General features: G+C 45.5%; 2 protein-coding genes across 5 annotated transcripts; both read right to left on the bottom strand.

Moving 5' to 3' along the window:
- Positions 1–12,140: 12,140 nt before the first annotated feature.
- LOC125518867 (probable protein S-acyltransferase 19) lies at positions 12,141–16,995 on the bottom strand. Of its 3 annotated transcripts, none has more exons than XM_048683744.1 (10): positions 16,759–16,995; positions 16,546–16,679; positions 15,464–15,577; positions 14,971–15,366; positions 14,402–14,470; positions 14,258–14,329; positions 14,015–14,140; positions 13,771–13,851; positions 13,489–13,683; positions 12,141–13,340 (listed from the first exon to the last, which is right to left on the bottom strand). In XM_048683744.1, the coding sequence occupies exons 2-10, from the start codon at positions 16,594–16,596 to the stop codon at positions 12,486–12,488; spliced, it is 1,959 nt and encodes a 652-aa protein (XP_048539701.1). In that variant the 5' UTR covers positions 16,597–16,679; positions 16,759–16,995; the 3' UTR covers positions 12,141–12,485. The 3 variants fall into 3 exon arrangements, with proteins under 3 accessions (XP_048539701.1, XP_048539700.1, XP_048539702.1); XM_048683743.1 differs by having other exon boundaries at positions 16,764–16,988; XM_048683745.1 differs by having other exon boundaries at positions 16,768–16,988.
- Positions 16,996–19,887: 2,892 nt separating this feature from the next.
- Positions 19,888–21,337, bottom strand: LOC125521727 (dihydroneopterin aldolase 2-like). Of its 2 annotated transcripts, none has more exons than XM_048686791.1 (2): positions 20,788–21,337; positions 19,888–20,318 (listed from the first exon to the last, which is right to left on the bottom strand). In XM_048686791.1, the coding sequence occupies exons 1-2, from the start codon at positions 21,006–21,008 to the stop codon at positions 20,111–20,113; spliced, it is 429 nt and encodes a 142-aa protein (XP_048542748.1). In that variant the 5' UTR covers positions 21,009–21,337; the 3' UTR covers positions 19,888–20,110. The 2 variants fall into 2 exon arrangements, with proteins under 2 accessions (XP_048542748.1, XP_048542749.1); XM_048686792.1 differs by having other exon boundaries at positions 19,888–20,303; positions 20,788–21,329.
- Between the last annotated feature and the right edge of the window lie 5,639 nt (positions 21,338–26,976).

Below are 26,976 nucleotides of genomic sequence, written 5' to 3'. Positions count from 1 at the left end.
CAGCTTCACTAGTAGAGCCGGGGCTGGGTCTTCGGGCAGCGGAGCCGGACAGTTAATCGGTCCGGATATCGCCCGCCAAGCCTGTCAAAGGTAAGGGAGTTTAGATCCCGCATAGAGTCAAACTATGAAGAAAGCTTAACATCCTGTAAAAGGTGAAGATAGCTTACCTCGCTAGCATGACGCTGCGAGCTGTATCCGCAGTCCTCGGAAGCGGATGCGGGAGCCTCGGCGCCCTTGAATAGCACCTTCCAGGCATTTTCGTACGTCGTGTCGAAGAGCCTGCTAAGGGTTTGGTGCTGCGCCGGGTCAAACTCCCACAGATTAAAATCCCGTTGTTGGCACGGGAGGATCCGGCGGATGAGCATAACCTGGATTACATTAACAAGCCGGATTGGCTTGTTCACCAGGGACTGGATGCATGTTTGCAATCCGGTCACCTCTTTTTCGTCACCCCACGACAGGCCCGTCTCTTTCCAGGACATAAGCCGTGTGGGGGGTCCGGATCGGAACTCGGGGGCTGCGGTCCATTTCAGATCGCGTAGCTCGGTGATGTAAAACCACCCGGATTGCCACCCCTTTAGGGTCTCCACAAAAGAGCCCTCGAACCATAGGACGTTGGCCATCTTGCCCGCCATGGCGCCTCCGCACTCTGCCTGGTTGCCGCGCACCACCTTGGGCTTGACGTTGAAGGTCTTGAGCCAGAGGCCGAAATGGGGGCAGATGCGGAGGAAAGCCTCGCACACGACGATAAACGCCGAGATGTTGAGGACGAAGTTCGGGGCCAGATCGTGGAAATCCAGGCCATAGTAAAACATGAGCCCCCGGACAAATGGGTGGAGTGGAAAACCCAGTCCGCGGAGGAAGTGGGGAAGGAATACTACCCTCTCATGGGGCCTTGGGGTGGGGAGAAGCTGCCCCTCCTCGGGAAGTCGGTGCGCGATGTCTTTGGGCAAGTATCCGGCCTTCCTTAGCTTTTTGATATGGCCCTCCGTGACGGAGGAGACCATCCACTTGCCTCCCGCTCCGGACATTGCTGGAGAAGGTTGAGGTGGGAAGTCCAGGCTTGGGCGCTGGAGCTCGAGTGCGCAAGAGATGGATAGGCAAAGGAGGAAGAAGGCGTAGGTAAGAAGGTGGATCCTTATCCCCTTATATGGGCGGATGCGGTTGTGCGTCCCCACCTGCCTAGTAAAACTCGCTTGCCTCCCAAGCGCCGTGATAACTGGTGCGATTGGATTACCCATGTCCGTATTGATGAGAATCCCGTAAAGGGGGTACACGATCTCTGCTTTGACAAGACGTGCCAAGGAAACCGCCTCGCAAAACATGTTGAGGTGGAAAAGTAAAAACGATTCGAGTAAGGGACTTGGTTGTAGTGTGATGATGCACTGCAGAAATACGTCAGCGGATTTGATTTGTGTTAATATTATTCTCTCTATGGCAATATGTGGAAGCTTATTTTGCAGAGCCGGACACTACTCTTGGTGTTTACAATCTTCTATGAAGGACTTGGAGGAGGAACCCGCCTTGCAATGCCGAAGACAATTTGCGCGCCGGACTCGTCATCATTGAAGCCTAGTTCAGGGGCTACTGAGGGAGTCCTGGATTAGGGGGTGTTCGGGTAGCCGGACTATACCTTCAGCCGGACTCCTGGACTATGAAGATACAAGATTGAAGACTTCGTCCCGTGTCCGGATGGGACTTTCCTTGGCATGGAAGGCAAGCTTGGCGATGCGGATATTCAAGATCTCCTACCATTGTAACCGACTCTGTGTAACCCTAACCCTATCCGGTGTCTATATAAACCGGAGGGTTGTAGTCCGTAGGCAATCAACTCCATATACAACAATCATACCATAGGCTAGCTTCTAGGGTTTAGCCTCCTTGATCTCGTGGTAGATCTACTCTTGTACTACCCATATCATCAATATTAATCAAGTAGGACGTAGGGTTTTACCTCCATCAAGAGGGCCCGAACCTGGGTAAAACATCGTGTTCCCTGCCTCCTGTTACCATCCGGCCTAGACGCACAGTTCGGGACCCACTACCCGAGATCCGCCGGTTTTGACACCGACAGTTAGGTTTCCGCCGAGCTCATCTCGGACTGACCAAAATGAATTCTTCAGTCCCACCTATTGGCCCTGGCCATTGCACTAACTACAACTCAGTGCCATCGAAGTGTATTGATCGGTGAGACCGAAAGCAAAGCCTCAGTGAAACCAAAAGCCTCTCCCTCAACGCCTGAGCGGTCTCCCACACTGCATGACACGCCGTTGTTACCGGTGCATGTGGCCACTAAGTCTGGTGATCGGTCTGCATCATCGTCACCATCTTCATTGACTTTGTCTCCTCCACCACCTCCACCAACTACCGATGTTCTGCGTGCTCGTACACGCAGTCAGAACGGAATTTTTTTGGCCGAAGGAGCGCACTGACAGCGCGGTTTCGTGGATTGCGGCATGTGTGGCATAGGCGGATGCTAATCCCGTTGCTGAGCCTCAGCATTTCCAGGTGGCTCTTCGGATTCCTCACTAGCATAGTGCCATGGAGCAGGAGTTTCAGGCACTATGGAGGAACGATACTTGGCGCCTGGTTCCTCCCGTGTCTGGTGTCAACATTATTGACTCCAAGTGGGTGTTCAAGGTCAAGAAGCATGTTCATGTTCTATTGAGTGATACAAGGCACGACTTGTGGCCAAAGGTTTCAAGCAAAGGTATGGTCTTGATTATGAGGATAACTTCAGTCCAGTTGTCAAACCTACCACTATTCATCTGCTTCTGTCCTTGGTTGCTGCCAAAGGGTGGCCTCTGTGTCAACTTGATGTTTAGAATGCTTTCCTTCATGGGTTCTTGGAGGAAGAAGTTTACATGTGGCAACCTCCAGGTTTTGTTGATCCTGCTCATCCACATCATTTGTGTCGTCTTGCTAACGCACTTTATGGGCTGAAGCGGGATCCTCGTGCATGGCATGCACGCCTTGGCTCGGTTCTTCTATGTCATAGATTTGTTCCGTCCACTACTGATACGTCTCTACTCCTGTTCCACCGTCCTGAGGTTACTATGTATCTGATGGTTTATGTTGATGACATTATTCTTATCAGCTCCTCAGTCACTGCCGCTGATCGTCTGTTGTCTGCTTTGAGTGGTCTCTTTGCTGTCAAGGATCTGGGTGCTCTGCATTACTTCCTTGGCATGGAGGTCTCACGGTCATCCACTGGCCTGACTCTCACTCAGCATAAGTATTCCCTAGACTTGTTGCGATGTGTTAGTATGTTGCAATGCAAGCATGCTACCGCACATATGTGTGCGACTGATCGGTTATCGGCCCTGGATGGTGCTTTGCTTCCTTCGGATGATGCTACTGAGTACCGCAGCATCGTTGGTGGCTTGCAATACTTGACTATCACACGGCCGGACATCTCCTATGCGGTAAATCATGTGTGCCAGTATCTTCATGCTCCTCGAACTTCACACTGGTCAGCTGTGAAGCGTATACTGTGTTATCTCTCCCAGACTGTCTGGTATGGCTTGCATCTCCGGTCTGCCTCGTTGAGTGCTCTCTCGGAGTTTTCTGATGCGGACTGGGCTGGGAGCTTGGATGACAGACAATCAATGAGGGGCTATGTTTTCTTCTTTGGTCCCAACTTGATCACCTGGAGTGCGTGCAAGCATGCCACAGTATCTCGAAGTAGCAGTGAAGCAGAGTATAAGGTAGTTGCCAATGCCACAGTTGAGCTTATCTAGGTATAGTCTCTGTTGAGAGAGTTAGGAGTCTCTCTAGATCAGCCACCGGTCCTTTTGTGTGACAATATTGGTGTGACATATCTTTCATCCAATCCAGTTTTTCATGCTCAAACCAAGCACATCAAAGTTGACTGTCATTTTGTCAGGGAACGTGTTGTGCAGAAACTTCTTCATATCAAGTTTATCTCCTCCGAAGATCAACTTGCTGACATCTTCATGAAGCCACTTTCACAACCTTAGTTCGAAGGTTGTAGACGCAATCTTAACTTGCTTTGTACTTCAGGTCACAGTTAAGATTGAGGGAGGGTGTTAGACTGTATATTTACATAGAGCTTCTGTACGTAACTGTATATTGTAGTTGTACACACGGTGTACCCCAATATATACAAAGAGCCACACCCGTATTAGGGTGTCGAGCAGTTTCCCACAATCCTAAATTTTGCAAGAGAGAGGTGGTCGAGGGGCATTTATAGGTGCGGTGGCCGGGGTCAAGGTGGCCGGAGAGCGCTCGGGGACATGGGCGCGCGTGCGCTCGTGCTTGGGATCGTGGGTGCAGGAAGTTTAGGGCGATGACGTGCCCCGAAGGGTGGGGTTCGGTGGTCAGAGAGCAAGAGAGAGGGAGAGAGAGAGAGAGAGAGAGAGAGAGAGAGGCTGGCTCGGCTCGCTAGCTGGCTAGCTGGGCCGTGGCCTGGCTAGCTGGTCCAATTGTTTTTTTATTTTTTGTTTTGTTTTGTGTTTCTTTCTGTCTTTTCCAAATGATTTAGAATTTGAATTTTCTTTCAACAAGTAATGTTTTCTAAATTTCTAATATAATATTTAGAAATGTTTGAACATTTCATTGGGGCACTTTGGACATATATTTACTGCACTTGCGTTTTCCATTTGAATTTGAATTTTGTTTCAAAACCAAATATGTTTCAAAATCATTTTAGAAAATAGGCAGAGGGTCAAGAATATTATTTGGACTTATGAAATTTGATTTCCTGCCAAATAAATGCAAATCCATTTTTTGAATAATTCTCTTTTGATTTTTAATTGTTTTCAAAGTGAATCCAACTCAATTATTTTTTGGGAAAGTAATTTTGGCTTTGAATATTACTTGGGGTTATTTAATATACTTCTGCTCAAATAATATCTTCAAAGGCTTGGGTTCCGACCAAGGCTTGCTAGGGTTTCAACTATCCACACTTGTATTTTCATCCTTCTAGGCAAACAATCAATCAAATCAAAGTCAATCACAATCAATCCTAAGCAATCATTGGTATTTACTAGAAAAAAATTCATTCCTTGTGAAATTTTCAACATACCAGATTTGGGAAAAATCTATGATGTGACATGATATTCTATGTTATAAATGCTATGATCCTGGAATATGTGATTCGGTGAAAAACTCATATGCACGTGTGGAATGATAAACGGTAAAATCCGGGTACTAGTCTAGCCTCTAAGACTAGCTCAAGTGTTGTTTGTGATCATGTTTTCTAGATTTGGGGATATCGTTAAGTGTAACGATAGTCTCAAAAACAACATTGAGAATATGACGTTAGAAGAACGATCATATTGAGTAGACCCAAACTTGTGTGTTATACTTTGAGATACAATCATGAGAAGTCAATTATTATAACATGGGGCGTTAACGTGTGATTTAGTTCCTTAGACCATGAGAGTATCGTAGTCACTTCTTACCGTACGGTGGGCTTTGAGGTTGCTCAAACATCATCTGTAACACGGTGATCATAACGACAACTTACAGGTTCATTGGAAAGTTTGACAAGGGACTAGATAGCTCAAGAGTGAGATTTGCTCCTCCAACCTTGGAGAGATATTCTCAGGGCCCTCTCGGTATGACGGCATCCATCATCGTCTGTTGAGACACATGTGACTAAGTCACGGGGATGCCAGAACATGTCAACGAGAAAGAAGAATAAAACCGGTAACGAGGAGACCAGTATAGTGAGCATGTGTATGACTCAAGAGGATACCGATATATCTCACCTTGGGTTTTGTAAAGTATCGTGGAGCAAAGGGAATAGCACATGATAACCAAAGGTTAACTGGAATGTCATTCGTCTACTCATAGGGATCGATATGGACGTCCATAGTTCGGCTATCAGTCATTGAACGGAAGGGGTTTTGTTCATGTCTATGTTTTACCGAACATACAGGGTCACAAGCTTAAGGTAATCATGATATTCTAAGTGTTAGTAGGACAGGAGTAATGAGGAAATATTTTTGAAATAGTTTCATTAATATTTTAAATAATTTCGAGTGGAACCAGAAGCGTTTCGGTGCCACGGAAGGGTTTAGGGGTTTACCGGGTAATACCGATAAATTATATATAGGTCGAAATAGTTTACGGTGATTTTAAATTAATATTAAAAGGCTCTGAATACGATTAGGAAGATTTTATATTTATTTAAATATCAACGTTCCTTAAAAGGCCAAGTGGTGGAAAGCTATTTGGGCAACTTGGGCCCAAATAGGAGGTGGTGCCCCTTTCCCCTTGTGGATGGAAGGGGGAGGCCGAACTGGAGGGGGAATCCACCTCCTCATGGCTGGACTAGGGGGGAGCTTCCCCCTTGTGTGGCGCCACTCCCCTTCCTCCAACCTATATATACTCGAGGTTTTGGCACTTTTGTACACACAAGTTCTGGAGCCTCCTCTAGTTCTATAGTTCTAGTTCTAGTTGATCCAATTAGAGCTAGACCTAGATCCTCTAATCCTCATAATTAGAAACCCACTATGGTTCTAATTTCCTCCCTCTAATTCTACGGTGACGATTACCTCTGGATGGCGAAGCGCTGCTGGATCACGAAGACCGTACACTTACAATTTGTGGAGAGGTCGTGCTTTCGCTCTTTCGTTCGAGGGACTATTTGTGGACGGTTCAAGGGATCGTTCATCGACGGTACGAGGGACTTCAAGTACGATCTACACCGACTTGTCTTCTTCCGTTGTAACTCGGAGTTGGTAACAATCCGATCCAAACCATTATTGCATCTTCATAGTGTTCCTCGTTGATCGTAGGGCGATTTTTTTTGTTTTCTACTACATTTCCCAACAAGGAAGGACATGGGGTACACCTACAATGGCATGGAGGCAGACAACGGGCTAAGGTTGACGATGGTAGCAGTGGTCGCCACAGCTGGCATGCAGGAACACTGCAAGACACAAAATTGAAAAACAGTAAAAAAAAGGGACCCATAGAGGAATAGTAGAGGGCAACTGTGCCTCACAGACCCGACGGCGGTGGCGCATCATGACGAAAGAACAAAGGAGGTGCCGGAACATCGAGGAGGGAAGAATGTAGGCACATCGAAGAGCAAGAAACGGCAGTGCGAAATGAACAGACGAACTACTCGGTTGTGGAGGATAGCGATGGAACATGTACAACCAGAGTATTTTTTTAGGGGTTCGACCTGGGCTATTAGCGTTAGCATCCAAAGTGGAAAGACGTGGACCTTCGAAGGCCCGTTTACAGAGAGGAAAACCATCTCGCTCCGCGGAGCAGCAGCCTACAAGACAGTGTGTGCAGCCTGTGAGCGACCTAGGACGGCCGGAGCTGATCTAGATTGTATGTTTGAGCAATCCAATGGGCGAGAGTGCCAAAACGATGTGAGGGCTTCTAGCTAGCTGAGTTATATTTTTTAAGATAAACATCTAATTATAAACATGGAAATAAACAATACAATTATTATTCCCTCTAGGGCATAATTCCAACAAGCTAATACCCCATCCCAAGACCACTATCCAGCATTCATCTCAAAATGTAAAATAAAGTATTGCAATAAGTACGATGACATGATGTAGATAGTATATTGTCTTCAACCTGCTTTTAAAGGACAACTATTCAACTATTTTTTATCACTAGTGGCATCAACACAATACAAGCAGTTTCTACTTTCTGTCATTGTGGTAGATTGCTTCCAAAGTCAAACCCAACTAACATATACAACTCCCTTATTAATATCATTCAACTAAACATGGTCAGTGCAAGACTAATAGGTCGGAGAGCATATATATCTATAAATTATGCAGCAAAGAACTCATATGAATCCAACAATAAAACATAGATAGATGTGATCATAAAGTGACAATTTATCACACCATGACAAACACACCAATAAAATTACATTAGATGGATCATAATCATGTAGGGTAGCTCATGTGATCGTTCTATTAAAGAACAAGAGAGGGGTTGTCGTCTAGCTACTGGTATGGACCCATAGTCCAAAAGAAACTACTCATGGACGATCATTGGGCAAGGTTGATGTAGATGTCCATCGTGATGAATTATCCCTCTGTCAAAGTACCAGAAAAGGCATCTAGATTGAATCGCGGTGGAAGAGAGGTGCAACAGTGGAAAATTTCCTCAATAATTATTTTTAGAATTTTTAGAGCAATATAAAGGCATGGGCGTTGAGAGGTGGTGGAACGGAGCACCAGGGGGACCCACGCGGCCAACCCCCTAGCTGCACCACCTTGCCGCATGGGGCCCACATGGACCCACCCCAGGCAGGACCAGGTGCCTCCGGAAGCTTCTCGACTCAAAAATATTTGATGTATTTTCCCTGATTTTTTGAGCTATGTAAAATCGATCTTCTTGAAAATTTCAGAAACAATAGAAAAAGCAACTGGCAATGGACACTAAATTAATAGGTTAGTTCGGACAAATATAAAATTGATAGCAAAACCATACAAAAGTAATATAATAATAGCATGAAAGAGTCAGAACTATTGATACGTTTAGGACGTATCAACATCCTCAAGCTTAATCCCTGCTCATCATCGAGTGGATAGATGATAAAAATAATATTTGGTTGTGACTCTTACCTTAACATGAACATAATCGATCTGATGTAATTTAAGTATGACTCGTAAGAATAGCGATGCAATGCAATAGTCCACAGTTGATACCAAACAAGTAATAACTTCACTCGCTTTTCATAAACCAATGCTTTGACTCAATGATCCCCAATGCCTCAAGGCTTAGAAAGAATGTCAGGTGTATCATGAAGCATACTCCCTCCGTTCTGGTTTATAGGGCTCATCTCAAAAAGTTTGTTTTTCTGTTTTATAAGTCTCGGTTCTACTACTTACCATCACATGTTAGATTTCAAGGTGTATTAAATCAATGCATGCCAGGATGAAGAAAAAACTCACCAATGCATGTAGAAGTTCTTGGTCATTAAGTGGTCATGCATGCATGTGGTGTAATTAATCCATCGGTTTACAATTTTTTTGAGAAAAACAAGAGTACTAATTAAGTACTTTTGTAAACTACAGAATTAATTCCACCATTCATGATCTACCTTGGTTGAAGAGACTTTCAAATTAAGTCCTGTAAACCGGAAAGGAGGGAGTACTGCATTAAGTCTTCATCGTATCAGGACAACATTATCATAAACCAGACGGAGTTTCATTCAAGCACATTGATTACATAATCCCCCTGCTTCAACTAATTAATGTTTATTCATACTTGAGCTCGAGCCTTGATCTTTGCACTTAATGGAAAAAAGTGATGATGGAGCTTTTTGAGAAGTCAAAAGGTAAATAAAGTCTTGCATTAATGGGGTTGATCATTAGGCAATGAAGAGGTCTTATAACCAATGTTAATGTAAGGATTAGAGGTTGCCATACAACGGATGCACTGGAGTATAAGTGTCTTGAATTAATGGAGTTCATCATTAGGCAATGAAGAGGTCTTATAACCAATGTTAATTCAAGGATTAGAGGTTGCCATACAATGGATGCACTAGATTATAAGTGTATGAAAACTCTCCTAATGAACCAGTGGACTATGCATCCAACTTGCCTACTCATAAAGATCTAGAGCTTTTGAGGAAACTCATCATTGGAATACACAAGAAAAACTCATCATCTTGCACTATAAGATACAGATGGGGATGGACAGATAGGACGCGGCTAGAACGGAGAGGAAATGAGAGGTGAGTGAGAGTAAGAGTGGCTTGGGTTAGGATTTTTCTGCGCCGGGGAAGGGATTTTCTAGGGCCGGTGGTGGGTCATACATTCCGGGCATGTCTGGACGGCCCCATTTTCACCCGACATATGGGTTGGGTTTGGGGCAGTACGGACTGCCCAGACAAATGGGGCAGCTTGGGGAGGCCTGTTGGAAGTGTTTCTTTTTTGGGACAGGCTGTCCGCTCGGACATATGGGTCCAATTTTGGGGCCTCCCTTGGAGAAGCTCTTAGAGAAACTCCAACGGGCCGACCCAAACGGACGACGATTTCGTTTGCTTTTTGTTCGTTTGAGTCAGCCGCCCGCCCGGCGTCCGCCCTCTTTTAGATTTGGGTCGGCAGCGCGCCCAACGCGCCGACCCATATGTACCGGCGTGGTCGGCTGGCCGCCCAATATTACATTGATTTGCATTCAAACATATCGTCAAATAACATAGTTTACCGAATAAAATATTATAGTTTTACAAGCCGGATACAAATAAAAATGTTTCACATAGTTTTGCAAACGAATAAAAAAGATATATTTATTGGTTGCCAACATGAGCCCACATATGCTCAACCAAATCATTTTGCAGCTGCACGTGAGTTTTCCAATCACGCATGTCTTCATGAAATTGGGTGAACTGTTCAAATGTTGCCGCTACTCCATACTCAGGCACAACATTCTCACCCTGAAACTCAAACGCTTGACCGTACAGACGTTCCAGGCGCTCGTCTTCTACGATCATATTATGCATGATCACACAAGCAGTCATCACCTCCCACAATTTCTGCATGCTCCAGGTATTAGTAGGATACTGAACGATGCCCCATCAAGATTGCAAAACACTAAAGGCACACTCGACATCCTTCCTAACACTCTCTTACTCTTGGGAAAATCTTTTCCTCTTCTCTCCGACAGGGTTGGGTATTGTCTTGACAATAGTGGTCCATCGAGGATACATATCGTCACCCAGGTAGTATCCTTTGTCCTAGTTGTGTCCGTTGACAGTAAAGTTCACCGGTGGGCTGTTGCCTTCGGCAAGCCTAGCAAACACCGGCGAGCGCTGAAGCACGTTGATATCATTGTGTGATCCAGCCATGCCAAAGAAAGAGTGCCAGATCCAGAGATCTTGAGACGCCACGGCCTCTAATATGACAGTGCAAGCCCTGACATGTCCCTTATACTTCCCTTGCCAAGCAGAAGGACAGTTCTTCCACTCCCGGTGCATGCAGTCTATGCTGCCAAGCATCCCTGGGAAGCCCTTCTGGCATTCATCGCCAACAAACGGGTTGTATCTTCAGTTGTCGTCTTTCTCAAGTGCTCGGGGCCAAACACAGCAATAATAGCCTTGCAGAACTTATACAGGGACTCTAGGCATGTAGACTCACTCATACGGACGTACTCGTCAATGAGATCACCGGGCACTCTGTATGCAAGCATTCGGATGGCGGCGGTGCATTTCTGATAAGAGAAGAAACCAATCTTGCCGACGGCATCCTCTTTGCACTCGAAATAGTCATCATAGCCGACCACCCCCTCTCTAATACGGTTGAAAAGATGCCTACTCATACGGAAACGGCGGCGGAATTTTTGATGTTTGAACAACGGGTTTGTTGCATCAAAGTAGTCCTTACAAAGAAGGAAATGCCCGCTCTCTCGGTTGCGATTCAACGTCGGAAGGTGGCCCGGAATGGAGCCACGGAACAACGGCCGCTGGTTGTTGAGGTGGTGATGGACCAACACGGCAGCCAATATCTCCTCCTCGTCGTCATCGTCGGAGTCGTAAAGGAAATTGTGGAAAATGAACTCGTCGGCGAAGTCCATTTTCGTACCTTGGCAAATTGTCGAACAACTTGCGGGCGTCGAAGAAGGAGATGGCCGGCGACGGGAGTCACGGCGCGCACGGACCAGCTAGCTGCCCTGCCGGCGTCCGACAAGTGGGCCGGCATCCGACGAGCGTGCCGGTGAGGATCTGGCCGGGGCAGCGAGGCGGCCTCTTGGTCGCGGGCGGCTGTGCGGTGGGGGGAGCGGCGGTGGGAAGCAGTTTGCTCCCCGGCGGCAAGACGGCGGTGGCGGGCGACGGAGGGAGTGAGCGGCGTTGCTGGGCGGATGTGGAGGCGGCGGTAGCTGGCAGAGTCGCCGGCAAAAAAGGGCGGCGGCGTCGGCAGCGAAGGAGGCGGGCGAGGGTTGCTGTTGGTTGGGGGTGAGGGGGAGGCCAATGAGCCACCGACCAGCGGGCCAGGGGAGAGAAGGCGAGCGTGCACACGTCCATCGCGTGTCCGCGCCGACGCAAATCCGGCTCAAAAATGGGCCGGGAATGGGTCGCCCACGGACGAAAAGCGGACGCACGTCCGTTTGGGTCGGCGCGTTGGGCCGACTTTTGTGTCCGCTCCGACCTAAACGGACGGCGGCAGACGAAATGGGTCGCCTCATCGGAGTTGCTCTTAGATATCATGATATGTTTTAATTTCCCTGTTAAACGAAGCTACCGAGCACCACAATGAGGGAACAAAAATTGTTACACCGAAGCCAACTGGCTGTTCTGCTTTTGTTTCCTGATTTCTGTTTCATAAGTCACTGGGTCTTCCGAGAAAGAAATGTTATGCTCAATTCAGATGCATAACTTGACAGTAAATGATCCCCAAAGATGACCTGCAGAGTCTTCTAGGCTTGCAGCTGCAGTCACTGGACCTGTGATTGCTCACATATCTTGGCATGTCCTCATGGCGCAGCTATGATCTGGCAGGACGGTTCGCTGTCATCCGTAATCGCTTCTTTGCGCTTCACCTGTTGAATGGTGGTTTCTTTTGAAATGTTCCCGGTGGGAAAGACTCGGCCGTTGGCCCCCTCTCCCCACTCCCCCTTGCATGGTGCTGATCGGCGTTGAGCTCCCCACTGTCATCCGGCCGTGCTCTTGTGTTGGCCTCATTCGTTCGAGATTCAGCAGCAGCACCCAGAACCGGCCCGCCCAAGAATATCGACTGTCCAGAGTAGGCCAGTCTCTCAGACGGCTGTCCAGATGGTAATGCCAAGGAAGAGGCACTCATTGGCGCAAGATTTCTGCCACCACTTGGGTTTTCCAAGAAACGTGGCGCTCTAGTAGAAGAACCAGCAGCAACTCCCCCAGGTCTTGCAGGTGCGGATGCCACAGACACATACCGACCAGCATCTTGATCCCAAACAACCGACGCTCTTCGGTTCTCGCGAGCGTAGGATGTTGCTGGCCGGAACATTATTGGGTTGGTTGCCTGCGTGGTCGGAAAACCAGGCCTCTCCGGCGGTCGAGGCGGCGGCACATTCATCTGGGTGCGAGGTGCAAGCTTCTGGATGTGGACTGGGCTGCTCAAACTACTAGCACTCTGCGTGCCGGTCTCGTAGTCATCCTGGCTCGCGATACTCTGAGGATGAGAGTTGCCAGTGGAGCCAGGGCCACGCGCACCTACAGGCCGGAGGACGGAGGACGATGCCCGAGCTCTTGCGGCAGCTTTCATCGCCTCATTGCCGTCCAGCTTTGCAAGTTTCCAGGCACTGATTTTGACTTGCCTCTTGGCTTTGTTTGGTCTTTCAGCATGTCCAGTGGCATCAGGGTCGACGGTAGATGGTGCCATGCCACGCTCCAAATGTGGGATAACTTCATCCTGTGTCATTGTTGGCAACAATACAGCAAAACTCAGTAATAATGCCTCCAAAAATTTTATTACACATTTTTTGCACAATTTCTTACTGAACCCTCCAAGATATAATAATATCGGACTATTTAGCAAGTTCAAAATTCACCAATATTACCTGATCAACGAAAATCCTTGGAGGTGTGCACCATGCACCCTTGTAGTGAAGACCAAGTGAACTTCCGCCGCTGAACCCACTAGTTGCTGAATTTGTTGGGGAGTAAATAATGTTTGCTCTCTCATCTTCCTCTTCATCTTGAGGCACTTCACTCATAGCTCTCATCGCAACAACGTATTCATAAGTGGTGATCCCCTGATGCAGGCAGACCAAGGAATGTAACAATTCAATCAAACAAGACCTTTAAATACATGCTACACTCGGTGGGAATTGTGAGACAACCTTTCTGATCAATAGCATGTGGAAGAAGAAGAGTTCTCCCAAAGGTACGCAGGCAACTAGAGAAAGAAGAGTAAATATTCCCTGCACACCAGAAATACACATTTCAGTATACAGTTCTAGCCCCCCAAAAAAAAGATGAAAAGAGGAACACACTGAACTAATTCTTTCAGAGCTATACAGTTATAGGCGTCTAATCATGGCCTCCCATATTTAATACCTACAGCAATAAAGAATGACAACTTACTACGATAGTTGCAAACGGAAGACGAGTTAATCCATTCCCAAGCTTGTCTTGAATAATTTTTTCTGCATTCGTGTTGACGAAGCACATAACAAGAACAGCAATGCCTACTCCAACTTCAATAGCAAGCTGTCATACAGGAGATCATAAATAGATTTAGCTAGCAAGCAGATGAATAAATTATTATATGATGTTAAAACCGTATTTACTGTGAAAAATAGGTAATAGGTAAGGCACTTTACAGACCCAGAGGAGACTCGTAGTCATCAGAGCAAAAAATGTGAAATAGTTCTTGCGTCCAACACAGTTATTTAGCCACTGCAGTAGATGCAAAAGAAATCAGGTATGCAAATTAAAACTGAAGAAAATATGGTTTTTTGTAGCAAATACCCGGCAGTGATGATCAAATCCATCCACACACTTGTCACAACTTCTGCAATGTTTACTGAATTTGCGAACCTGAAACGATCTCTTCGAAGATTAGCAACATCTACTGTATACTGCGGCCAAGTTTCTCGCTATTTCTTAGAAATAAACCAAGCCCATCTGGCCTGCTTTTGTGTGTAAGTTAGCAAGATCCGGCAGCACAAGTTTTCAGTTTTTCACTTCTAGCAAAGTCAGTGCAGCAGCTAAAACAGATAGGACCTCTTGACTAAGGGTATGTTTGGTTTTGAGCCAAAGTACACCCTACCAAATTTTTGGCTAGCCAGAACTTTTGCCAAGGTTTTGCTTGACCACGATTTGGCCAATGTTGGCAAGAAAAATGAACTAGAGAGGGCAGGTTGGCATGGGCATGCCAAAAACTTGGCAACCATCCAAACAAGGACAAAAAAAAAAATCGGGCCATGACAAAAATTGGGGGGTTGGTTTTGGACACAAATCAAACATACCCTTAATCCAAGACAAGAGCAATCAAACTGTTCAAACTTAAACATCCACATATATGTTGGGGAGTGTACCTCAGCATTACATAGTGTGCAAAACAGTGCATCTTCTGCATCAACTTGATTCTCTGAATCATCAGACTTCCTGCAATCCTCCTTAACAAACAAAGCGCAAATAAAGCCTCCGAAGTAGCACCCTGATCTTCTTAGTGGTTGCATTCTTATATTTATATCTGTGTCTCCAGCAGCCAAACCTCCATGGTTAGTACGCCCATCTAGAGAGCTTCTACAAGTAGATGTTGGGGAGTTGGTTCCAGTAGCAATGCCAGTTTTTGCAGGCAAATTGGTGCACTGCAAGCCAGTATTACTTTCTGGTGCATTGACATAGCCATCGTCAAACTTTGACATGATCCCAGGATCTGCAGGGTTTATACTAGTGCACCGGATATACAGGATGAGGACAGCGAATGCCTGATGGAGTTGCCGTGAGAAGGAGAAACAATAAATGCAGAGCACAAGTAACAATCCTTGAAAGAAATGCAATATAGGTGCAGTATGGTAGGTTTACCACAGGAGTGTAGATAACGACTGCGACATACTCAAGGATTTGCTTTCCGAGAAACGGTGCAAAGAAGGCATAAAATGCAACCACCAGAAGGAAGAAAACAGTAATTGCAACGATCTGTTAAAAAAAGAGAGATTAAGAACTCAGCCATTCCCCTGTCCAAAAGTATGAAAGTTGACAATATTCAGACATATTTGAATTTTCTATGAGGAACCTAAAAAGGTGGACTAAGAAAACAAGTAGAGGCATATGACTGGCTATCGATAGCAGAACTTATAAAAATGCACCATGGCATAAATGTATTACTTTCTGACATCATAATAAGGCCTTGTATATGTAGGGCATTACAGGTAGCAAGTTCTGTCTCCACTTTTAGCACAGTACTGATTTCATTGGAATAGCATATTGGAGAAAAGTTGGAAGTAATTCATTAAACAACAGTACATTCCCTGAACTAACCAATGCCATGGCAAGACATTTCTGCAGGAGATGAGTTCAATTGATTTCTATGTAGTACCAGAAATCAATCCATAATTAGAAAAGGGGGGGTCATCCAGATATAAATAGAAAATTTTAGGACGATGCTAAAGTGGATTCCCACTTGAAGATTACAAAACGGAAGATCACGGAACACGCCACAGGTTCATGCCTAGTAGATGGAGGAATCAGGGGCTATAAAGCAGCCTGCCCTAGATAGTCGGCCCAAATTTCCCCTTTTTTTTAGCCCCAAGCTGAAACAGTTGATACAGCCCCCTGGCTTTTTGCTAAAAAAAAGGAGCATTACGCCCTAGAGATCGAGGTCCAATTAAATAGTACCAGTACATACTTACTATGTCCGAAAATACTTGTCATTAAAATGAATAAAAGAGAATGTATCTAGATGAGTATTAGGCACACAAAAGAAGGGGAGTGGAAGAGGAAGCGCTGACAGAATTCTGGCAACTGATCTGAAGTGAAGGCCGCAACTTTCTCGCGGCGCTTGCATTGCAAGGGAAGGGAGTTGAAGCCTCTCCCGTAATTGAAATTGTACTAGTGTAGACGGCCGCATCTTTTTAGCAGAGCAAGGAAGAAGGTGGAATTCTGACCTGGAATGTGTGTGCTGGGAGTTGCCATCCATGCTTCCTCACCATGGGCATGGCCCCCTCCCCTCTCTCTCCGCCTTTCCCCCTACCCTAGTTTCTTCCTGATGGCGCCGCAGACGGAGAGGGAGAGAACAAGGCTGGAGATTTCTCTTTCTTGTTTAGTACTAGTAGTAGTAGTAGTACGGAGTATAGAAAAAGATTCGGAGAAGAAGGAACCTCACTCACACACTCTCTCTGCTTTCCCTTCTTTCCTTCCTCATTTCCTGGTGAATATCTTTTACCGGGCTTGATTTCCGCTGCTTTCTCGGTGTTCGTTAGCTGGCCCCGCAGAGAGATGGGGAAGACAAGTCAAAGGAGAAGGAGAGTTTCAGTCTCATCTCATCTCGGAACCCAAGTTGTGCGGCAGAGAGCTTTGCCCCTTTCTTTTTCTTTTTCCTTTTCCCTCTTCCTCGTCTCACTCTGCTTTGCATTATTTCACGAGTATACTACGCTAGCTGTTACTCCTACTGAATGCGCAGGTACTCCGTGTCGACGGGAGTAGGTACCACGTTGATATTTTGCAGGTGTTTCCCTCCGGAAACGGACAGAATGAGCAAATATAGGTTGGATTTATTTGCCGCATTTGATCCTGTATACTGCCACGTGGTGCATTACTGGGCACGTACTAGTAGGCTGGTTGTAACAAGAGTATCATATAATAGTATCATGCATATGTTACTAGTGTATGATACTACTTTCCTAATGCATAGTATCATGTAGTATTTTATTTATTGCCATGCATAACACAAAGTAGCATAACATTTATTATGATACGGTATCATGATATGATACTCCATCATCTTTTTTTTCATTTAATGCTATGACATATCATTAAAATTATCTAATTGGTATGCATGATACTAGCTATGCTACTATCATTACGACCAGCCGTATATGATATGGCGTGAATAAACGGGCCGCGCGAATTTAGTAACGTTGCTTGACCCCAAAGCATGCATGGAATTAATCGAACAATCCGATTCTTCTTTGCATGGGGTGTAATGATCATCTCTTTTCTTTGGCAGAGGGAGCAATTAAGTGCGGAGGAAATGATTGCCAGGCGTTATTAATCAGTAATGATGCCTTCCATCACATTTGCAAGTGTACGAACCACTCTCTCCCGGCGGGTGCTCTCTTGGTCCATCTTCATCTTCGTCCTCTTCTTTCTCGTCCTTTTCTCCTCTTCAACTCTTATTCTTTTGGTTTTGGCTTTTAACAAACCTCCCGTGCTTTCAACCCAAATATTCTCTCGGTAGCGACAACAACACATGATCTGAGAACTCAACTCACTCTTTTCCCGGTGTTAAGGCATCTGCAGTGCGGATCGCTAGATAAACAGACATCTAGAGAGCCCTCTGGTCATCCAACGATGTCCCCAAAAAATTCTTCTGTTCAAAGATTCCAAACACGCAAATTTGACAAAATTTAGACTACTTTGATATATTACATGCAAATTTGACCAACTTTAATAAATGTTACGTCTAAACTACTCAAAATTAAACTAAATAGTCGACAATGATCTTGTAGGCCTGGCCTCCGAGGCCACTCCGACCATCCTCGCCGCCGCCGTCATCTTTGTCATTACATCTGGGCGGCTGTTGAGAAAGTCGGTCCAGCCACCGCGACAAATATCCTGGGCCATGGCGCTTTTGCGTTGCAACCGCCGTGTATCCACCTCCGCCTTGCGATATTTTTAAATTACATTAAACTTTTTATTCAAGGACAAACCCACTAACTGGTCACTTATATTCTCCTGTAGCAGGAATTCTACATTTTTTTGTTATTAAAGAAACGACATTTTTTGTTAATTAAGTTGAATGCAAATTTCCTTTCGATTTTTAAAGCTTGTTTCCTTCGTTTATAAAGCTGGGCCTTTTTATTGGCTCATTTTGTTTACTCTATCGTTGCGTTGACTTCCGGGAGCAATTTGTTTCATCTGAGATACCCATAAATCCGAGGGTCGATTAGTATTAGGGCATTTTCAATGTTGATTGCTCTTGCATCCATCCGCAGATAGGGAACCAGTCCGTGGACACGAATGCGGGAGCCGACCATCCAAAACTACCCGCTTACATTTCAATCCACATTTCAATAGACTGAACGTAATTCACGCAAACCCAACGGAATTCATCGAAGTTCGGATAGAATATAGTAGAAACCATCCATACATAGCATGCAAATAAGTCTAGTACAACAGTTGTTCAAATTCAACGAGATTAACCAGATGTTAAACAAGTTATCATAACGGATCATGTCGTCCCACATATACTGCCCCTTCAACGTGTAGAGTAACATTGAGTGAATGAATGGTTCAATTGACAAGTTAAGCAAGAAGAAGCAAAAATTATGATCTCCTTCGCTGTCGCACGCAATGGCCACCTTGACTCCAGCCGAGCAACCGCGTCACAATACTTGATGATGGTGGTCTAGATGACATACCATCGATATGATAACCACCTCACATTGCGTTGCTGGATGATCTACATGTAGTAGGGCGCAATGTGATTTCGCGCGTGAAACGAATCATGCACGTGTTACCAAAAGAGCCCCCTTCTGCTCCTGCCTACGAAATCCGCGAATACGACCAACCACGCATCGCACAACAACTCATTCTCCATAGTCAAGTACCCCGCCATCCTTCGTACTATAAAAAACGACATGGTGTTCCAAAATAAGTTCAATGACATTTGATTGAACACCTGTCATGCGTAGTGTCCGCTATGGATGTCGTCGACAGGGGAAATGTACCTGGCTATGAACAGGTCTTGGATGGACGACGTCGCCGTGAAAGGTGAGTGGGCGCGCCAGTGCTGGTTGCGGAGGTCTTGCAATGCCCATGTGGCGGCTAGAGAGCAGCGTCGGCAGAGGAGAAAAAGGGTGCGGATGCGAAGCAAAGGGGAGAAGGGGCGGAGTGTAGTAGAATAGGACCGGGAGAGGGGATTTTTTAGTGGACCGAAGGTGCAAAGTCCTACGTAACTGCTGCCCAGACTCTCGCAAAGCCCTCCCCACCCCCACTTTACTTCCAATTTACGAGAAAAAGTGCATCCAGACCGCTTGACGGACTGATACAAGACCGCAAGCATTAGACGATAGAACACATCCGAACCACGCAAAACATATCCATACCGCGTGGTCCGAATCGTATGTGGGAGGCTTTGTGATGGCGTTGGAGACGCCCCTTTTTCCGTTCTTGTTGTTTAGCTGCCAGGTATCCGTCCTTCCGTTTCAGCTCGATATGGTGATATGTCCTTTGCATTATGTATGATGCATGGAGTGCCTTTTCTCTAGAAATATTCAGAGCCTATATGCACGTCGCAACTCGCAAGATGACCTTTATTTCAGTCTGCGCAAAACCTAGTATTACGTAGCACTATCAATCTTTTTCCCGTGATTGCGGCAATTTCAGCATCAGCCGAAGAGTAACAAGACAATCAACAGCACGTTTATAGATGAGACACAGAAATCAGCTCAACTGCAATTCTGAGGGGGCATTTTGGCCAGGCTTTCCCAAATGAAGTTCTGCTGAAGCTCATGCCTTTCTGTGCCTCAGTATCTCCACTCCCAAGTAGTCCACGACGCCCTGCACCGCGACATGAGGTTTCCCGACCTTCACTCGGACAGCAGAGATCTGAGGGAACTTGAGCAGCGTGGTGTTGGCAATCGATTGAGCCACCGACTCCAAAAGGTTATGGGACGGACCTTCTACTACACCCTTGGCTATCCTGCAGGATGACATACTTTGGTATCAGGAAGCCAAAAGGAAGGGATTAGCTTACTGTTGATCCACTCAGAGATTGTACACTGTGCTGACAAGATGAATCTAATTACACTGCTTGGTAAATTACACGAAAACATCAGTATTCTGATTTAGTCTATGCCAAACTACTCCCACCGCAGTCATACCATCCGATACGGTCCGTTGCCAACAATATTTTGGCTCTGGAAATGCAACATATACATATATAATGGACTAATTACAGGTCGAGGGTACCAACCGCAGAGTTAGTTCTGAGGTGCATAGCAATCGAAACGTTCGGCAAGGAATCACTGTGAACGTACGCATGGCAGCATTCTCTGATACGGAACGGATGGTGAGCTAACTGTACCGCGACGCCAAGCAGGTCGATCGATGAGCAGTGACAAGGTGGACTGAATTTATACAGCACCATGATGAGACTGAGACGGGGCGGGGGCGGGGTAGTGCACCTGTAGATGTCGCTGTAGCTGACGGTGTGGGAGATGTCGTCGGAGTCCCCGGCGGCGGCGAGGTCCATCCAGGCGTCGACGTCAATGACGAACTTCTGGCCGAGCGTCTTCTCCTCCTGCTTCACGCCGTGGAACCCGTGGAACTGCAGCCCCCGCAGTATCAGCTTGTCGCCTCCGACCTTGCCCGTCGTTGGCGGCTCCTCCTCCCCGTGCCCCGCCATGGCTGCTCCCCACCTAACGGACTAGATCGATCGTGCGCTCACCGGCGCCTCCTTCTCTAGAGCTGGCGCAGGTGGGTGAGTGGAGGGTTAGGTGAGATTTGGGCGGCTGGAGCCGGGGGCCTGCAGGTGAGGTCCGGGCGTTCGGTAGAAACTCGCTGATTTGCAATTTCAGATAGCGGGAAGGGGGAAATCCGGGGCGGACGAGCAGCCGCTTGGGCGTCGGCGACTTGGGATGGCGAGCTGCTGCGTGCCTGAGATTCGGAGCGGTCATGGGAGGCGTGGGCGTGCGGCGTAGCAGGCGGAGGAAGGCGGCCGGCAAGATAAGAGGATAAGTTTTCATTTTCACGGATTTTTTTTAGGACTAGTACGAAACTTGCCCGTGGGTTGCAATGGAAAAAAAAATAACACCCCCATAATTTAAAAAGTATTGCTCAATACCCCATCCTTCATGTGTCTACGCCTCTATTTCTACACCGCACTCTAGTGTTTTAGCTTATCCTCCTTCCCATGTTTGCCGACGTTGACCGCGATATTCACCTAGTCACAACATCTTTGAACATGGCAATCTCAAAAAGATAAGCTCGGCCACTACATGACACACATGTCACTGAGTCGCGTCATCGCAAAAGAATGCTTAAAACTTAAAAAAAAAACTAATCTCATTGAGCAGGATGTGAGGGATACTCTTTGCGAGTTACTTTCAAGGACAACATTTATGCTTCGCTAGAGAAGAAATGTTGATTGCCATGAATTAGGGTTGGTTGGGTTCAGGAAGAGTGATAATAGATTGATAGAGGTTGGGTTATTCGGGACGCCAATTCACATAGGCTATGTAGGTGAATGAGTGAACTGCGGGCACTAAATGGATTCTTCGAAAATGGACACATCAACTCCCCAGTACCAGAAAGTGAACTTATTGCATGCCTAAAATTAAATTATAAACTTAAAATATATATTCTAGAGACCATAAGTAAAACATGACTGGAGATCATAAATAAAGACAAAATAATTTCTGATCTAAGTTAACTGTGTCGGCATAATTTGTTATAACCTAAATTGTACCCTAAAGGCAAGACTATTGTTACAAATGAGTATTGTTGATCCCAACCTTGCATGCAAATAACCTTGAAAAAAAATATCTTGACAGCTGGGACCCTTGAATTTTGTAATATCAGATTAGTAGCAGGAAGATGAAGACATTTCATATATTCAATATATGGGCACTCAAAATAAATACTGAACATTCTGCATACCCAAATTGCACGTCATGTATAATTACTTTCAAATTTGAGTGGATTAGCTAGAGTGAATTCAAATGTGGCTCAAGTAGTTACTTGTGTGGTGGATGAAACAAAAATATTTTGTAAAACATTTCTAAAATTGTGAAGAATTAGTTGCTATCTTCATGCAACATGAATTTTAGAAATTCAATATCCATGTAACTAAATCTTGCCAATCCGTTAGTGAACAAATTTAATTACATTTCACGAATTAATGGTCATGTATTTGTCCTTCAAAATTTACATTATCAAAAGATGAACCTATTCAAGGGGAAGCACAATATCATATAATTCAATCATCTTCTGTGTTGCATTGAGAGTCGGGACAACATTAAAAGCTACTATAAAAAAAGGAACCTTGGATCAGTTATTCAGTATAATTTGAAGGGAATAGCCCTTACATGACAAACAAATCATGTGCATCCATGTTGAAGAGAGATAACCGTTATGCAAGGAATAACATGGAGTGCACAGCACTATGAGCAGCAGGCTCGGTGAGGCCAATACACCATCGTATCTATCATAACCACTGCATCAATGCACCAGGTTACAAAGACTTGCATCTGGCTTGTGCTTGTGTAGAGACTATATGGTAATATACTATGAAGATATATTATACGTAAATTCTCCTCCCTACTATGAAGGCCAGCCTAAACGTGAACACCATAATCGTTGGTTGTATGGCTGTGTACATTTTGATGCGAATGACTGTATGTGTTTGGCATGGAATTAATGCAGGGACTACAGGGAGGCAAAAGGGTACCTTACATTGAAGCGGACGGAGGCGCTCCATCAGGTCGCAACAGAGTAGTGGAGGCGCGTCCTCGGGTCGGATCCCCTGGAGGCCCTGCACCAGTTTCCTCGAGGATGGAGTCATCTCCACCCATCCACGTTGCAGCATCTTGCGCACCGTCACCCAACTCCACCCGTGGCCCCTTCGGTGGACAGCGGCAGCCGAGGTCGAGCAGGGACGCAAGGCGGTAGATGAAGGTGTAGCAGAGAGCAGACCTCGAGCTCATAGAAGGCATCTTTGTGGTCAGCAGTGCGAGGTGCAAGGCGGGGTCAAGTGTGGAGGGCAGGGAGGTGGTCGTCACACGGGCGGCGAGGGCCGGGCGGGCTGGCGATTTAGTTTGGCGTACGGGAGAGAATATGCTCGCGGTCACCATCTCATAAATTGATGCGGCCAATGTCATTTATCGATCGTGAAGGACACATCTATATTCCTCTCCAGCTTGCTGTTTACCATACCGACGAGCCTGACCTGCATACCACCCAACCCGGACACCCGCACAAGAAGCCAATCCTGATGAATACAAAGCCGACGAGAAGCGTATAGTGGGCACTCACCTTGGCTGTCTCGGCGCGGGCCGCCCTTCTCACTAGTGCTAGACAACGGCGCATCGGCGATGTGCTTCATGGTGATGAAAGAGGTCTGAGGGTGAGGACCACCACCGCAAGGAGGCCTGGAGTCGTACGTGAAGATGAATAGAACCAGGGCAGACTAGCAAGAGCAGTTCATGCCCAAGCTCGAGGGAGCCATTGCCGGTAGCGCGCACAGACATCAAGGTCGCGCTCATCTCACTTGTCATCGGCAAGAAAATACACAAATACAGACAGTTCTGATTCTTCTTCAGGTGGTGGTTGCCCGTCGTGCGTGCTCTCATGCTGATTCTTCTTCCCGTGGTGGTTGCGCACACATGAGTGGAACATCACCACGGGCAATGTGACCAACCGCCACAGGACTCAGGTGGTTGCCATGGCTGCTCCTCGTATTCGGCGTTGGCCTAATATCAACAGCGTTACCCTTCTCGAACTCGTGAGCGGCGAGCCTCGGGTCGACGCCTGATACGTCCATTTTGCATCATGCTTTTATGTTGATACTAGATCGTCGAAGGCGCGCGTTGCCGCGCCCGCTTATTTTTGCAATATAATATCCTTTCCATATATTTTTACATAGATAAAGTGTCAAAAAATGGATGCAATTTTCTGTGTGAAAATTATTGATGGTGAAAATAGTTGAAAAGTATTGCACTACTCGACAATACTACCCTAAACTCTAAACTCCAAATCTTATGGATGAATCAGTGAAGCCATATCTATTGTACATCGATAGGATAGTATATGGTGCATAGGCAGCATAGCAACACTAAGTAACTAAGGAATAATAAGTTGTGGGAATCACCTAATTATTTGGCGTTGTCTACTGCTGTGAAAGAGCCATAAGAAAGACCTTGCTTGCTACACGTCCATTTGTTCAATAAAATGAGAGGAATTTGTATAAATTCTTTTAAGGATGAGACATCGTAGATAAGATGTTATACCCAATAACAAGCTAACGATTCTATTTGCGAAACAACATTAAATAAGCTCAAAACAGAAACCTTAGTACACTTTAGAAGGTGTAAAGTGTAGCACTGCTCGAAAAATCAGACTGGAGACTTCTATCATAAAATCCCGAGTTAACAACAAAGATCAAATGTGTGAATTAAAATAAAAACATGTTGTGGAAAATAAAAACTACTTTGTTTATTGGTACCTAATTACAGATGTGGTCTTTATTATGATAGACAAGACCTCCAAAGGAAGACAAACAAACACATCCAAGTAGTAACAACATATTTGATAATATTGAGCCTTGTATTGACTGCTGGAGAACATGACTCATTCCATGGTTCAGTGCATATATCAATAATTGTCTTCTTCTCATTTCCAAAAGTAACATTCAGAAGTCCCCCCAACTACATTTGCAAAAGGTCCATCTTTCCTGATATGATGAAGTCAATATTTATCAAAGCTAAAGGTGTCACGAAATGAAGGCTTGAAATTTTGAACGGTATGGGCATCTAGACACTAAAGATTGAAGCATGTACACAGAAATGGTATCCAATCCAACCTTAACACATTAATAAGAAGGCACATGCGATATACACCGTAGCAGAAGGGCTGGTCGTTTCAAGAAATTACACACGAGGAGGATATTGTTTTAGCATGTAACATTCCAAGTAACTTAAGAATAGACATATCCATGTGTTCAGATCAAATTGTATGTAGAACTACTCCCAACAAATTAAGAAGATGGGCATATGTGCATATATATGAAAAAGGTCTGTGATAAGAGAGCATACATGATCAAGTAAAAACAACATTAGCAGGTCGCTTCTTGTTAGATGTTTTGATGAGGGCTCGATGACCTTGAGTCTTCAAAACCTACAGGAGAAGAACATCTATAACAATCAGTGACAAAATCACCCAGCTGTCAATGTAAAAAATTGGTAAACTCGTGCAACAACGAAGAAATTTCTCACCATAAATACACCAGTCTATTTTCTACAGGACGCAATGGGATTGATCCTCCACGTGGCGACCGATGCATGTTATGATCTCACATCTCCCCCTTCCCATCCTATGCTTCAAAAATTACAACATCATCTCATCAGATCACCTTATTCCAAGCAATTGAAACAACCAAAAATAGTATCAAAAACATTGGGAGAAACCTCATCACCTAACTGGCTATGTGCGGGATGGGGATTAGAGGCAATAGGAATTTCTGCTCATGGAGTATAAAGGTGTCCATATAGGTGATGTGCAGGGGAAGGAGAGGGGAGGAAAAAAGGCTTGAGAGTGGAGAAACTCACATTGCCATTATCTCTTAGAACTCGGAACTCGAAGGCTTTTGGAAAGGGACTCCAGTTAAATGCCAGGCACTGGAATGAGCTAAAAACAGGGAATTAGCCAATTACAAACACACGGTAACACACATTAGAACACATGGGATTAAGATAATAGCTGCATAGCATGATGACTTAACTTTCTCCTTAAAAATTCAAAAATGTTACCACTTCTAAATTAATAGGAAGAATTTGCATATCTTATAGTGCAACTTGGTAAGCCAAAATGGATCATATACTGCAGAGCTATAATGTTGACAGATTTAGTTTTGAGACATAATATATTCCAGTGAAAATAACTGGAACAATTCAATGAAAATCAGTATCTAAAGTTCTAACAAAGACATGTCTACAACAAAAAGAAGACAAGATGAATGTTGTAATTCTCATGTAGCAATAAATCAAACTGAAATTCCAATGTTCAGTACCGTTTACATTGAATTGTATTTTACATTGAATTGTTTCCTATTGCGATGACACAAACAGAGATAAAAATCAACAACCAGCACACAATCCAGGAAATTTTGCTCAATGTTTCTGAAATATTATATCAAATTGGATTTCAATCAAGAAAAAATGCTCATAGATGGAACATGGAACCATGCAATATTTGCTAGGCATGGAATAAACACAACAACGCCCTTGCCGCTGACCTCGAGATAGTGGTGGAAGAAGTGCCCCTGTCCATCCCAACGATAGAGACCTAGCCTTGAGTCAAAGGGTGGCATGCTGGAAGAAGTGGTTGTTGCTGTTGCAGCCGGCGGCGAGACATTGGTCACATGGGAGAGGTGGTCGTCGTAGCCCTCGACAGGTCAAGTCACTGTCTCCCATCGCAGATCAGGCCCGCGCCTCTCGGCCCCAAGCAGGTCATGTCACTGCCTCCCATGGCAGATCAGGTCGCCGCTGCCTGGCCCCTAGTAGATCGATGGAGAGGAGGAGCCGGCGAAGCGAATCGATGGAGAGAAGGAGCCGGCAGCGCGAATCAGTGGAAAGGAGCGTGCGGGCAATGGTGCAGTT

The sequence above is a fragment of the Triticum urartu genome, chromosome 7 (genome assembly GCF_003073215.2).
Source record: "Triticum urartu cultivar G1812 chromosome 7, Tu2.1, whole genome shotgun sequence".
NCBI classification, from domain to species: domain Eukaryota; kingdom Viridiplantae; phylum Streptophyta; class Magnoliopsida; order Poales; family Poaceae; genus Triticum; species Triticum urartu.
Note: the sequence above shows the minus strand (reverse complement) of the source record. Positions and strands in the feature narration are given on the sequence as shown.

Excerpts from the sequence above, each read along its gene's own strand:
- LOC125518867 (XM_048683744.1), bottom strand. The coding sequence starts at position 16,596 with ATGCCCATGGTGAGGAAGCATGGATGGCAACTCCCAGCACACACATTC. Across the intron at positions 14,141-14,257 it reads TGACTACGAGTCTCCTCTGG|CTTGCTATTGAAGTTGGAGT; the intron begins GTCTGTAAAGTG and ends CCTGTATGACAG. Across the intron at positions 13,852-14,014 it reads TTCCGTTTGCAACTATCGTA|GGAATATTTACTCTTCTTTC; the intron begins GTAAGTTGTCAT and ends TCTGGTGTGCAG.
- LOC125521727 (XM_048686791.1), bottom strand. The coding sequence starts at position 21,008 with ATGGCGGGGCACGGGGAGGAGGAGCCGCCAACGACGGGCAAGGTCGGA. Across the intron at positions 20,319-20,787 it reads AGCTACAGCGACATCTACAG|TATGTCATCCTGCAGGATAG; the intron begins GTGCACTACCCC and ends CTGATACCAAAG.